Raw genomic sequence first — 15,510 nt, 5'->3', positions numbered from 1 at the left:
TAACTCTAGGTTTGAATTGGACCTTGCTCCATTTGTATTCGATACCAAGTATGTTTGTCTGTTGCCCAAAATATATATGTTTGTTGTTTGCCCATTTTATTTTATTTTGTATGGGATGTATCATTTGTTAATCATTTATATGATTTTTAACTAGAAATTTAGTTAGCTACATTATTCGAAGGCGATTCCAATCGGCCAAATAGGATCCAATAAAAGCCATAGAAGTTAATCCTGCATGAAAAAAAAACTTACCACATGAACTAAAATGCCACCCGACTAAATATATGTTAAACCAGTTAGGTCTCTTGAACTTTAAAACTAACGTAGCAAATTGCATAACGAGATTTAATGCCCACATTTTGAAAACTCTATCACATATATTGAAGCTTCATTTTATTTTAATTATTAAAAGACTCCTATGTGTTGCTAAATTGTTAAGCATTTATTTTTAAATAACTATGGGTTTGAAATGGGACCCTACGCCATTTTACGCAACAGGTAATCTAGTTGGAAGAAAGGAGGTTGGTGAATCGCAACGACAATTATGTGCGCGCAATCTGACGGGCTGGACGATGACAATCAAACGGTGGAAAAGGAAGCCGATGGAAGCACCAGATCCGTGTCAAAATCGTCAAAGTACTTTCCATCTTTGAGGTATAATTCGAGTTTCCCCCCATTGTTCCACAACAATTTATATCAGCGAATCACGGCCGTCTGACTGTGCGCTGTCCCACCGTCGGTTTCCAACAATTAAAATAAGTCGACAGTTGGAGACGCCTCGGAAATCCCCCCTACAAAGCAAATCGCCCCGCCGCCAGCCCTCCTTCCCGTCTCCTCTTCAGTTCCTTCTCCTCCAGAACCACAAAGAACGTCTCGCCGTCGTCGAGATCACGAACAGGGAGGAGAGAGAAGAAGAGTTCCAGAGTCCTCCGGGAACGCGGCGATGGCGTCGAGGAGGCAAGCGGTCGCCGCCGCCAGCGATGCTCTTGCTCAAGAACACAAGGGCGGTGAGTCTCCCCGGCTTCCCCTTTCTTGGCCTGTTTATCTCCTCGCTGCTGGTGGCTAGTAGGGCGGGGGAGAAGTAGCGGGCGAGGCCTTGTTGGTTGGTACGGGTTCATCGGATTCTTGGATTGATCGTTTGTGGGTGTTCTTGGCCCGTCTCAAGGAGCTCTAGGTTTTGGTTTGGAGGTCTGTTGATCGAGTTACTGTTGTGGATTTTCTTCGCGTAGATTCGATTGTCTGGTGTCGAAATCTTTCGACGCTTGGTTCTGCCGATGTACGGATGTAGTACGGATTATCGTTCCTTTTTCGCCACAAAGGGGGGATCTTTGGACAGCTCGATGGACGATGGGTATCTGCTTGTTTGGGGAGGGGTTCTTCCTGTCGAATTTGGTCCCTTCAAACCCTAGGATTTCTTCCGAGGCGCACCTGGATATGAAGTTTTTAATTGTCGCGCTGGCACATTTCTTGAATTATGGACATGGCTTTTCTTGATATGGAAGATTTCTTTGCTTGGTTGCCGCGACAAACTAGATATCCTGCATTATTTTTGCGAGTTTCTCTTTTATGTATGGCATTTGGGCTCTATTTAGGACTCTTGTCCCCTTTTGTGGTAAAGATGGTGCCTTGGGAGATCTCAATTGCGTTTCTTGTTGCTCGTTAGTTTGGTTTCTTGTTCTTAGCTGTAGGCTCCTTGAATCCCCCTCCATGTGGGTTCTTCGTGTTTCTAATAGTGTGCAAGATTTGTTGTAATTCTTGTTCTTATTGTTGTACTTCACCTAATTTCAGTACATCCTCCTCTGAAATTTCATTTTGAGCAGATGCCAAGCCTGTCAGGAGACCGAAGGCCGCGGCTGGCCAACAACCAGCAGCGAGACCCCGTCCAGCCCTTATCGATCTCAGTAATCGGATGAGTGGCCGGGCTGCTCTAGCTGTTCCAAATCGTCCTAAGGCAGTAGCTGTTGCAGCGGCTGACAATTGTAGGAAAGCAATAAAGAAGCAGAAGGAGAACAACAGAGTGAAGCCCGAAGCGGTCGTGATAAGCTCGGACTCGGAGAATGAAAAGAAAAATCCAGGCAAGAGAGTCGCCTCCTGGAGGGCGCCCCTGCTTACCGCAATTCTAACCAAATGCAGCAGGGTATGAAGTGTGATGTGATATTATGTGCTGACATCTAAGCCTTGGTCTCTTGGTCCTAAGAATCGCTAGCTGAATTCTTGTTCTGGACACAGGAATCTGATGGGGTGATCTCTAGCACGAAGAAGGTCTTGGCGACATACAACATCGATAAAGCTGATGCTCACAATGAGCTCGCAGTGGTAGATTACGTTGAAGACATTTACAGGTTCTACAAGAGCACTGAGGTGAGCCCTTCATGTGAAGTAACTGTACAGTTAGGAAGTTGTTGTACTCCTATCTGGTAACAGTCAACTTGTGTATTAACAATTGTCGTATGGCTGCGTGTCCAGGGAAGCTCCCGACCTCTCTGCACCTACATGAGCTCACAGACTGATATCAATGAGAGGATGCGAGCTATTCTGATTGATTGGCTCATCGAAGTGCACCACAGGCTTATGCTGATGCCAGAGACTTTATATCTCACGGTCTACATCATTGATCAGTACTTATCCATGGAGAATGTGCTGAGAAAGGAGCTCCAGCTCGTTGGCGTAAGCGCCATGCTTATATCATGCAAGTATGAAGAAATATGGGCTCCACTGGTAGGGTTTCTTCCTTCTCCTGCTAGTTTACACTAGTGATGATGCTGCTGCTGTTTGATTTGTGTAAATAGTGCTGCTAGTTCTGTTTCTTTGGGTAATTCAACTATGGTTACATAATCAACTGATGTTTGTCAGATCAAACTTGACCAGACTTGCTTGTGAAATCTGATTATTTAGTACGTCAAACATACACGTTTGCTTTACAGGTTAAGGAGCTTTTGGTTCTATCAGACAATGCATTTAGCAGGGAGCAGGTCCTAAGCACGGAGAAGTCCATACTAAACAAACTCCAGTGGAACTTAACAGTTCCGACGGTGTATGTGTTCCTTCTTCGATATGCGAAAGCTGCGATGGGTGACAAGGAGGTAACCCACCCACCATTTTCAGTAGTACAGATTTGTGTTAACGCGTTGATCAAGATATTATTTGCTGTGTGCTTAATGCAATGCAATGCAGCTGGAGAACATGGCATTCTTTTATGCTGAGCTCGCACTGGTCGACTACTCGATGCTCGTCTACTCGCCATCCGTGACTGCGGCAGCGGCTGTGTACACTGCTCGGTGCACCCTGAACATGAGTCCGCGATGGAGCGATATCCTGGAGCACCACACCGGCTTAGGCGAGTCGCAGTTGATGTATGTCTTCTTCCTGACTTGGCCTTGCTTTTCTGAAATCTGGTTGTTTACTTACATCTATCAGACTTGAACCGCACTTGTAATTATGATGCTCACCTGCTACTGTCTTCAGAAAATTGATTTCTGTATGCATTTGGATAGAATTGACTGAATGTGATCTATGTTGTGATGTATGTATGTTTGGAACTGAAGGCAGTGCGCAAGGCGACTGGCAAGCCTGCACTCGACGGCAGCGGGGAGCAGCAAGCAGAAGGTGGTCTACAACAAGTACGCGAATCCCAAGTTTGGGGCCGTGTCGCTCTACTCACCGGCCAAGAGACTAGCCATCTGAGCGCTCGTTTGCTCGTATCATCTCTTCCACATTACCATTTGATGGATAATGTATGTATAGCCACACAGTATGTTCATATTGGGAGACAATGAAACTTTTGCTCTGTCGGCGCTCTGCCATCCTATTAGTACATTTTCGTTTATATATAACCACTTGATTTGGTATTTTCGTTTTTAGCGCTAATTTTGGTTGATAAAATGGCATGTCAGGTGCGCTGCCTCTTTTATTCGTATAGCAAAAGTGGGTGAAAAACTTAGGAATCCCAACCTGATCTCTTCCCAGTTGATATTATTCATTCATTTTACGTGCGAAAGATGGAGAAAATGTTTTCTTTAGTTTGAGTTTCAAAGAAAAAAACAAAGAAATTTGACGGACCACTTAAACCTCTTTTCTTCATTACTACGAACAAAGAACAAGGCAAGAGACATAAGTTGTGAAAATATCATGCAAAATATTAATTTTTGGGGATTGAAAGCTTGGATTAGAAGGCTGATTTTCATATTATAAAGTCGGCTTCAATAGGATGGAAATGTTGGGAAGTTGAAGACTTGGGTTTGGGAGGTAGGAAGCTCAAACTTGAAGAATTTGTGTCAAGGTAGGTTGAAAGTTTGTGCAATCCAGGTTGAAAGCTAGCCTTTGGAGGGTAGGAAGCTACACAATGCCAACGACGATGCCATCACTCATCGGAATTACTGGCCCTAGATATGGAGGCAAAAGGGACATGATCCAAAGAGAATGGAGATGGATATGACATGTCTGCCATGGATGTTAGTGACTAGTGAGTAATCTCAATCGCGATCACCTTTTTCCCTGTGTACCAAACATGTTTAAGGTTAGGATTGATCAAAACTAGTAAGGTCAGGGTGTCGATTTTAGGGTCTAGAAGGTCGGATTCAACTCAACCTATCTCTGCCAAGTTCAAGGTTTAGAAAAGACTTTGCTCTTTATACCAGGGATACCGTATACACATTACCTAAAGTGCTATAACATGTTTGTACATTCCCAAAGTTTAACACGTTTGGAGCCAACTATGACACTGTGGCCCGCTTGTACAACTGAGAATACAAGCAAGACAGTGTAATCTAAGAAGCTTCACACTTGAGCCAATAGGCCCGGGGCTAGAAAGGAGCTAATTCCAGGGTGGCAGCTTAGTACATCTTTCCATATACTCTATGTCATTGTCTTGGGGGTTTGTTTCTTTTTGGTTAGTCGTTATAGTGTACTGGGTAAATCCTATTGGACGCTCATTGCAGCTAGCTTATGATCCTAATTTTGGGAAACCTCTAGAACGTTCTTTTTGGTTTTCATTTTCATTTTTCCTTTTAGTTTTTTTTTTTCATTTTTTGGGTTTTATTTTCTTTCAAAAAAGTACTCAAAATATTAAGAATGTTCAAGTTTTCAGAAAATTATCACAATTTTTTTGAAAAAAATTTCAAAATGTACACATTTTTCTTAAAAAAATTAAAATTTAAAATGCTCACATTTTTTCTGAAAATGTTCATGATATTCTTCTAAATCATTCACATTCATTCAAAACATGTTCTTAAAATTTTCAAAAAATGGCCACTTCTCTAAATAAATAAGTTTCATGTTTTATAGAAAAACAAAAAAATAACTTGAAACTAATAAAAATGAAATAACCACACAGATGCTAGCAACAGTACATCACGTTGCACTAAAATGAGTCAGCCCACCCGAGCCGCTATCCTATGCGGCAACATCAAATAGGAGGTATGTGTTACACATCGGTTGAGAAGGTCATATGTGACGCTTATTGTGTCAAAATGCCCATGTTTCACACATGCCTGCCCCCGGTAGGCTAGCCCATTAACGTTGTTGGTGTAGATTCCGGCAAAACCTTTGGTATAGTACTGCGACTAGCCAGAAAGTCCAGAGGAGAAACTAGAAGCAAGATTACCTAGGTTCAAGCCCCTGCGGTGGAGGTAAAACCCTACTCATGCTCTTATTGTATTGATTGGATGGGGTACAAAGAGTACAAGGGAGATTGTAATGATTGTATGTATACCAAGGGTGGAGAATAATGATGTCTATTGACTAGCCCAACCCCGACTTATAAAGGACGCCATGGGCTAGGGTTTACAGAGTCCTAGTCGATATCAAAGGCAGTTCAGAGGTGTCCATGAAAATTGGGCCTCCTTGTCTTGCACGACAAGGATGTTGGTTCTTTCCTTCCGGATTGCCAAAAAGATGGGCTGGAGACTATGATGGTGTCCAGGACTAGGGGGTGCTCACCATGTTGTCACCGGCCTGGAGGACCGGGCCGAGGACACCCCCCATGATGATTTACTGATGGGTCATGCTCGTCAGGCCCAAAAGCGCTAAGAAGGGATATTTCCAAAGACTTGGCGTCTACTCCAAGACTTAGAGGTCGTCTATACCAGGATCTCACCAGATCAATATGGCCATGGAAGACAAAGAGAAGACTGCGTTTATAACTCCATGTGGCATGTACTGCTATGTATGCATGCCTTTGGGGTTAAAAAGCATGGGGACACGTTCCAGAGAACTGTTCAAATTGGTTTCAGCTCGCAGTTGGACAGGAATGTGGATGCTTACATGGATGATATTGTAGTCAAGATCAAGGATCATGCGACCCTCATTCAAGACCTGGAAGAGACCTTTTCCAACCTGTGGAAGATAAGACTCAAACTCAATCCTGAGAAATGTGTCTTCGGGGTGCCCTATGGTAAACTTCTCGATTTCTTCGTGTCGCATCGGGACATTGAAGCGAATCCCAATAAGATTGTGGCATCCCCTTTTGAATATAGTAGGTGACCACTGTATTCAACTGGGAGGCCGCATACGCCAGCCCAGAAAATCAACCCGGTGCATGCTTTTACAATCCGTAACAGTGTACGAGCCATTCAACCAAAGGATGTTTTATTGGTCTATCCACTTTACAGTGTCGACTAAAAGGGTTCCAATTTCAACATTGTGTTGAGGTCAGAACGACCCTAGTAGTCGTGGTGACTAATTCAGAGATGACTGCAGCAGAAACTTCTACAATGGTAGCGACACGGTCCTCGCGCGGCTCCATTCCATAGGGGTCTCACTAGGTGCTCTCTCGCATAGTGTGGTATCAACTTCATATCCTTAAGTGCTTCATACCTTGCTATGTTAAAAGCCATGAGTACATTGAATGTACTCGCTAGCTAAAACTCACAAAACAAGCACCCAAGAAATACCACTGGTGCAACGACGTGCTATATAAATGGTTTTTACCCCCTTTCCGGGATAGAGTTTTAAACCGTTGCCTTGCCTGTCTGTATGATTGGGGGGTCCTTCCCACACGACATGGAAACCATCATCGATAGGGAGTAGGAATGCATACGTTTTGCAGAATTAAGCATATGCGATGCATGCATCTATCCCTAACGTGGGTCCTCACACAACTGTTTGTGATATATCGCGTACGACATATCCCGAATGCTCCATCATTGCTACTCGTGTGTGCTGGCACTACCATCGCATGTCGTATCCTATGGTGCAATGTTGACGATGTGCGCCCTATCACAATCAGTTCCTGATTTTAAAACGTGTACGATAAGGAGACTATCACACACATTCACTTTTCCCACACCATATGCGATATATAATTAAGATAAGTTAATCATCGTACGAGTGTCGGATGAGTTTACAAAACATCTGACTGGCGTATCAGTGTCTGATGGGATAACTATCGCACACACTATTCTTTAATGCACCATTTACAATGCATACAACACCACAAACAGTTCATGATTGTAAAGCGTGTCACTCTTGTTAGCATAATCTTCGGTGATAACCTTCGCCGCACCACATGGGGATTATCTTCGTCGTTCGCATCAAACTCCTCGTTATCTCAGGGACCTATTACTCTGTGTGCAGTAACTAACACATAAGTCCCATACTATTTATCTCAACAAACTCCAAAACATAAGGGGCCTATCATTGCACCACCAACATGTGTTCCCCCCTTTTCTTGCAAATCAAACCTCCTAGTTTTGCTACTTGTTGGAGTGTTCTAATACGGTCCTTCAGATGGGATGCTTCCGCTTCATTGTTGTTGTGATTTGCTTTCAAGACCAAAAAAAAAACTTCTATGCATGGAATTTATTAATCGGTTACAGTATATGATACGAGCAGCAGCAGCCAGCCGGTACTATAAAAAAGTTCTGCCTTTCGCTTAGCTTTAAAAGAAACATAAATCGCTTTTGATGGTTAGATTTGATTACTTGTCCCTTTTTCTCGTATTTTGATGCTCGGCTATTTGCAAACTGGTTAAACCTGGATTGAAAGAGATCCTGAGTAGATGAATCATAACTCTAGTAGTCACTTATGAATAGAAAATTTGCTTTCTAAATAACCGTTTGCAATAGAAAACCCCAATTTGCAGGCTAATTGCCCTATTATTAATAACCCATTTATTAATCTAATTGACATTCATATTAAGAACATAATATATTTCATTTCCATATTAAGGAAGCAGGATTTCATAATTGAAATACATCAGAGTACAACATGATATAGCTTCAACACTCAGCTACCCCATTACACAACTGCATCAGCACCAAGTTTCACATGCAACATCTAGAACCCTTCAAAATTAGCATCATAGACGGTACATAGACAGATGCATCTCATTCGGAAAACCGCTGAAGCGGAAGGCGAATATTGAGTCTTCATTCATGTTGAAGGTCTTTGCAACTTTAGGCCAGTGCCTATGGATGATTGACCGTCCATCCTTCCTCCTCTTCAGGAACACTTCAATATTGAACCATGGGTGTTGTATGAAAACCTTCCTCGCCTCCTGACCATAGAGGTGGTTTGAGAGGTAATCATCAGTGAACTGCCTTGGAAAGGCGTGAAAACAAGAATGTGCATAAATATCTTCTCTATATTGAAAATGGGGCAAAGGAATAAAAAAAGGCAAGGTATAATAGTTAGTACCATCTTGTAGTGAACTGATGTCTTCTTCATTGTGCACACAAGGATCTTGTTGTTTTTTGTCGCTAATTTTTTATCCTAACAATCTTTCTAAGTTTTTTTGACTTGATTGATATTCATGGACAACTCATTTCCCCATATGTAAAAAAGGTCAAACAATGGGTCAAAACCTGTGGCAGTAGGACCTACATGTGCAAGACCAAATTGTTAAAAACCTAAATATTAGAATGGTTCCTACAATTGCACAATAATGTGCTATTAGACAACAGACTATGCACGTGCTAACCTCGATTGTAAACCTCAGTGCTTCCCATCATTTCCCTGCAACACATATAAGGTAGTTAGTCATCAGGTTAAGTAAGGGTTCGCATGCTATCAGTAAAATATGTTGATGAAAAATAAACACATTGCAGATTCATCACATTAATTCAACCCACATGAAAAACCCATTTATCCAAACCAAGCATGATTAAGAACTAGGAAATATAGCACCTGTATATGTTTCTCATGTATTACGTGAAACCAAATTTGATTTATTCCTCACATGCACAACAATACAAAATTCTACCCACGACAATTGGACATCGCATTGTAGAATTGAACCAAGCAGTTAACTAAACACCACAACAAATGAACCAAACATTAACTGAGCACCACATTGCACAATATAACATACTCCTAATAGAAGATCAGACAGTTAACCAAACCAAGCATGCTTAACAACTTGGAAAATATAGAAATTGTATTTGTTTCTCATGTATTTAGTACAACCAAATTCAGTTTATCCCTCACATGGTATACAATAACAGAATGCACCCACAACAATTGAACATCACGTTGCAGAATTGAACCAAACAGTTAACTAAACACCACAACAAATGAACCAAACGTTAACTAAGCACTACATTGCACAATATAACATACTCCTAATAGAAGATCATATAGTTAACCAAACCAAGCATGCTTAACAACTTGGAAATATAGCAATTGTATTTGTTTCTCATGTATTTAGTATAGCCAAATTCGATTTACTTCTCACATGGTATACAATAATAGAATGCACCCACAACTATGGGACATCGCATTGCAGAATTGAACCAAACAGTTAACTAAACACCACAACAAATGAACCAAACGTTAACTGAGCACCACATTGCACAATGTATAACCAAACCAAGCATGCTCGACAACTTGGAAATATAGCAATTGTATTCGTTTCTCATGTATTTTGTGAAGATAAATTCGATTTATTCTCACATGGAAGACAATACAAAATTGCAACTTGAAGAATTGAACATCACATTTGCAGAATTAAACCAAACAGTTAACTAAAGACGACAACTAATTAACCAAACAGTTAATAAGTGCGCACCACACTGCACGACATATAGAACATATACACTGGAGCAACAAATTGCATGGTAAAATTAGATAGAACAATTCACTAGAATTTGTTAAGGAAAGGCAGGAGTAGCACACACAAAGGGTAGACCGAGCATGCTTAACTGGCGTAGCTAGAAAATGGCAAGGTGCTCCTCCAAGATCTGGGGGTCGGCACGGATGGCAACCATCGTGACCTCATCCACGCGTGCGGCCGCGATTTGCTTCTCCGCTGCCAAATGCTCCTTGAGCTCCTGGATATACTACGTGCACCATGGCTTAGGGTGGCGCTTATTTGGTGGAGGGGTCGGTGATTTGGGGGGAAGGTGTCGCACCAACGGTCGGGGCATGTGGGATGTGGAAGAAGGAGGAGGATGGGGGTCGGGTGTGGATTACCTCCCTGGATAGACGAGGCCGAGCAGCGTGAAGGAGGATCGCCGGTGAGGAGGCGGCGCTGCAAGTAAGGAGTGAAGGTTTCAACTTGGAAAGGAAGGCGAAAACAAGGGAAATGTGGCTTTTGGTAGGGGGGAGGGGGCGGGGAGGTAGATATTTCTGCGGAAGCCAAAAATTTTGAACCGGTTCAGCGAAAAAACTAGCGCGCAAAGTGTCATCAGACACGGTCTCTTATTCAGAATTGTGTACGATATGTGAACATCACAAACGATTCAGATAGCTTAACCCGTGTGTGATGAGTTTGAATGTCAAAAATTTTGGTTCGAATTTCCCTGGTTACCATGGTCATCCACGTCATTGCATAATTTGGGTACACAAAGGAGACTACATCACACCCACACTTCTTAATCGGGCAAGTTCAGCAATTAAATAGAGCTAGCCGACCTAAACATTAATCTAACAAATTAAAGACTGTCGCTCTTAATTAAACAAAACAAAGATTACTACTACGGCTGGTTCTCGTCGATCTCCGCTGCCTCCTACATGTCCAGCTCGCGCCCGACGGTCTCCCGGGGAAGAGGCTCCATGGCATCCATCGCACCATACTCGGCAAGCATATTGCCATCCGTGTCCACCATCTCTTTCGAAAAGGCCGCCACGAGCTGGGCATGGGCGGCCGCGATCTGGGCTTGGACGGGCTTTGTCGTGGCAAGGTATGCGGTGGAGAAACGGACGACTGCTTGAACGCTCTCAGCGATTGCCAACTCTTTGGCCGTGGGTTATCGATCGTTGTCGGAGAAGCTTTGTTTGATTTGTGCGGTGACCACCACGAGCTGGGCATGGGCGGCCTCGACATGGTCATGGGCGGCCTCCATCAGGGCTAAGGCCGCCGCTACGGAACAGACAGTTGTTGTGCCGCTCTCGCCAGTTGCTATTCCTGAGGTAGATGTTGCTGCCGCCACCTGAGAAGCAACAATGGCCGTTTGGGCCGCCCTGGCCGCCCGGTCGCAGATTGCGGCCACGCTCATGCACCTTGTTAGCACGCGCATGGCGGCTGCGGCCGCGCTCTCGCCGAAGTGGGCCGCCAAAGTTACCCTCACGATGCGGGTCGACGTCCCCATCTTTCACCGGTGACGATTGAACAGTGAAATGATATTTGGGGAGCGAGCTAGTGTGCTTGACACGCCGGCTGTGGACTGTAGCCGACGCACCTTCTCGCGTAAGTCATAGGCGTAGTATACAATGACGGTGCTCCAGGATATTTTGTATTGCATCTCACACGGTTGGTGATAATAAACTGTGTGGGATCTACTTGATTTTTCATCTTGATTTGAATTACATAATGGGGTCACAGCGGCAATGGACGATGCTTGAATTTCTAGGACTTTTATCTGCAGTGAACATACAACTATATGTGTGTCGTAAAAAATTGGAATTATTCAGGGTTTGTTTGGAACTTTTATACATTAAATTGGTTCTCTAGCCATTTCAGTTGCACAATTCAAAATTAAACTACATGCACATGCTCCGGTGCACCAACATGGGTTGTAAAATCATATATGTGTCCATGGGTTTATGCTTATGTCCCATGTAAGAAATGGGGATGAATTTCGAAAACGACGGCACCGTGGCTCTCCGGCAAACGTTGAGGTACTTGCTTTTGTAATTCTAGTAACTCCAAAACTCGTCTGAAATTCATGAAACTTAGCATGCTATCATGGAGCGGTATCAACATGCCATGGTAATTTTTTTGTCCCATTTGGGGCAGGTTTGGGTATAAGCTTCTCACAACAAGCCTGATGGTTTTGGTAGGGAACGTGCCACCTTTGGGGACGAAACGATATCCATTGCCTCTTATTGCTTTCAAAAAATTTCTAGTGTCAACATAGAACAACAGGAGTGTTGTGTTAAATTTTGGAATTTTTCGGGCTTCGTTTGGATATTTTTATACATTAGCTGGGTTTTCTAGGCATTTTGTGTGCATAATTGAAATTTGAACTACATGCACATGCTCCAGTTCATGTAAATTGGTTGAAAAATCAAATCTGTGTCCTTGGGTGCATGCTTAGGTCCCAATGCAAGAAATGAGAATAAATTTCAAACACCCTACCACCATCACTGGGCCACAAACATTGAGATACCTGATTTTTAAATTCTAGTAAATCCAAAACTTGTCTGAAATTCATGAAACTTGGCATGCTATCATGGAGCGATAGGAACATGCCATGGTAAAAATTATGTCTAATTTGGGGCAGGTTTGGGTATAAGCTTCTCACAAACAAGAGCTTCTCACGACAAGCCTGCTGGTTTCAGTAGGGAACGCGCCACCTTTGGGGACGAAACGATATCCGTTGACTCTTATTGCCTTCAAAAATTTTCTAGTGTCAACATAGAACAACATGAGTGTTGTGTTAAATTTTGGAATTTTTCGAAGTTCGTTTGGACATTTTATACATTAATTGAGTTTTCTAGGCATTTTATGTGCATAATTCAAATTTGAACTACATGCACATGCTCCAATGCATATAATTGGTTGAAAAATGAAATATGTATCCTTGGGTGCATGCCTAGGTCCCATGCAAGAAATGGGAATGAATTTCAAACACCAGGGCACTGTTGATTGCCGAAAAAATGTTGAGATACATTCTTTTTAAATTCTAGTAAATCCAAAACTTGTCTGAAATTCATGAAACTTAGCATGCTATCATGGAATGGTACCCGATATGTTGTGGTATTTTTCGTGTCCATTTTGAGAGAATGCACACTAGAATAACAACCAACAAAGGCATTTTGAAAAAATAGTTAGCACTTTAATATCTCAAACGTTTGTATAATATAAATCATGTGCGTTCTGTTAACCATTCACGTGACGCCATGTGTCTTGGTTTTAATGTCTATAGGAGGTGACGTACGGACAACTGCTTGACTGAACGGGAGGCATGCGAGGCTATCCGGTGCATAGGCTGATCGAGAGGCGTGCAAGCTGTTCTCCAATGCGCAGGCTCACCAGGAAGTGTGCGAGCTGTATGCTGCGCAGGCTTACTGGTAAGCGAGCCCTTTGACTTCCATGGCTGCCCGCCTTCCTCTCCATTAATGGCGCCCGAGCCGCTATTTAATATGGGCGACCTTATTGTTCACCTCACATTCCCCAACATCTCGTAGACGTCCACCAACGCCATGGCGTAGAAGGATCATCTGCCACTAGTCTTCAAGCTTGGTGAAGTCGACTCTGAGCCGAAGGAGATAGAAAATAAGGAGGAATGGGACCTCATGGACATGGCCCTAAACGAGCTAACCACGGCAGTTGCTGCCCCCGGCGGTTGCTACCCCTGCTCCCGTCCAAACTCCCATCCCCGCACCCGGAGGACAACAATGACAACGACGGCGTGAGACACCGCCTCCGCCGCCGCCGGAAATAGTTTTTTTGGGGTTTAATACTGTATCTTGATCATATGAATATAAATTTGCAGTGTGACTGAATGAAAGATATGGTTTGAACGAACTTGCGTTTTTCTCTCTGAATGTACAGACTTATCAAACGATTTTCTTTTGAAAAAACAACAATGATTTTTAAATATAAAACACTCATCGCAAACATTTTTGTTAGAACACCGTATGCAAACCAACAGCTTCCCCAGGAAGCCTAGGGAAAATGTGTCGAGCAGGATTTGTACAGCTCTTGATCACAAACATTTTAGACAGAACACCCATATGTAAACCGACAGCTTCCCCCAGTAAGCCAAGGGAAATGTGCCGAGCAGGATTTGTGCAGCTCTTCATCGCAAACGTTTTAGATAGAACACCCATATGCAAAGTGAGAGCTATGGTCTTCACCAGTAAGCCAAGGGAAAATTTGCCACACAGGATTTGCGCATCTCTTCAACACAAACAGTTCAGATTGATACATTATGCAAAGCAAGACTTTGGCGCTAAGCCAAGAGAAAATCTGGCACGCAGGATTTGTACATCCCTTCAACGCAAACGGTTGTTTTGCATGACCCGTGCGCAACCACGTACAGACAATTTGGTAAGATTTGCATATGTCATATTGGGTATATTGCCATTTGTCAAACAGGAAAGACTGACATTTGTCAAAATATGCAGCTAAAAATCACTAGAACTATCTAATTTTTCCTACTAAAATTCAGTAATTAAGTATAGATTTCATTCATAGATTAAGCAGTCATTCTTTATACAAATAGTTCAACTCGACAGCTGAACTGACCAAACTTTTCCCCCTTTGTTGCCAACCACCACTACAAAAATAGACACATCCGTGACATTTTCGGCCGAACGAATTTTTTTCCTGTCATGCTTATGACACTTCTATGATGATAATTGTGACAAAACCCGGTAGCATCATAGATGTGGTGGGCTCCTACTTCTATGACAAAAAGTCATGACAGAAAATGGGCTTTTCGTCCTGGGCGGGCCGGAGACGCACCTGCATGACATTCTTTGGGCCATCCATGACGGAGAAAATTGTGGTAGAAGCGAGGGCGAGGAAAATATCGGGGAGTTCCCGATTACGGTGGGTGGTCGAGGCCGAGCGATGCAGTGTGGTTTGCACGTTTCTCTCATACGCGCGCTGGTGCGAGCCGTGTCGCTATAACTGAACCCAAGCGATCTCCTGCTGCTACGTACTAAAGCCGATCGGTCGATCCCTTCACTCCTAACTAAACCCGACCGAGACTCCTTCGCTGCTAACTGAACCTGATCGATCGCTGCTGCTGCATGCTTACTGAAGCCGATAAAACCCCCGTGCGAGAAGTAGCTAGCCGGTTGGGTTGCCATTGGATGAACAACGCCCGTTGCTGCCACATGCATGATACATAGTACGAGTCGAGACGTGGTGTGAGTTGAGCTAGTTGGGTTGGTTGTGGATGAACAGTTCCCGATGGGGCTTGGATGAACAGGACCCTGGCCGTGTGTAGGCGGTTGCCGCTGGATGAACAGGACCCCGTGGTATATAGTACGCAGTTGCCGCTTGTGATGCCCCGAGACCGTTGCGCCAGATGTCTTCCAGTTATTCGCTGTTGTTGCCTTGTCATTAGCTTGCGTGTTGCATCTTGCCATGTCATCATGTGCATTGCATCATCACGTTTT

The 15,510-nt window shown here is 43.4% G+C and overlaps 1 protein-coding gene across 1 annotated transcript; it reads left to right on the top strand.

The window, feature by feature from the left end:
• The first annotated feature begins 727 nt into the window (after positions 1-727).
• Positions 728-3,783, top strand: LOC123058294 (cyclin-B1-3). The gene is made up of 7 exons (XM_044481063.1): positions 728-1,007; positions 1,821-2,137; positions 2,230-2,361; positions 2,467-2,718; positions 2,925-3,083; positions 3,175-3,353; positions 3,546-3,783. The coding sequence occupies exons 1-7, from the start codon at positions 944-946 to the stop codon at positions 3,682-3,684; spliced, it is 1,242 nt and encodes a 413-aa protein (XP_044336998.1). The 5' UTR covers positions 728-943; the 3' UTR covers positions 3,685-3,783.
• Positions 3,784-15,510: the final 11,727 nt, after the last annotated feature.

This window comes from Triticum aestivum, chromosome 3A (genome assembly GCF_018294505.1).
Source record: "Triticum aestivum cultivar Chinese Spring chromosome 3A, IWGSC CS RefSeq v2.1, whole genome shotgun sequence".
NCBI classification, from domain to species: Eukaryota; Viridiplantae; Streptophyta; class Magnoliopsida; order Poales; family Poaceae; genus Triticum; species Triticum aestivum.
The sequence above is the reverse complement of the archived record's forward strand: the minus strand, read 5'-3'. Positions and strand labels throughout refer to the sequence as shown.

Excerpts from the sequence above, each read along its gene's own strand:
- LOC123058294 (XM_044481063.1), top strand. The coding sequence starts at position 944 with ATGGCGTCGAGGAGGCAAGCGGTCGCCGCCGCCAGCGATGCTCTTGCT. Across the intron at positions 2,362-2,466 it reads GGTTCTACAAGAGCACTGAG|GGAAGCTCCCGACCTCTCTG; the intron begins GTGAGCCCTTCA and ends CTGCGTGTCCAG. Across the intron at positions 3,354-3,545 it reads TTAGGCGAGTCGCAGTTGAT|GCAGTGCGCAAGGCGACTGG; the intron begins GTATGTCTTCTT and ends TTGGAACTGAAG.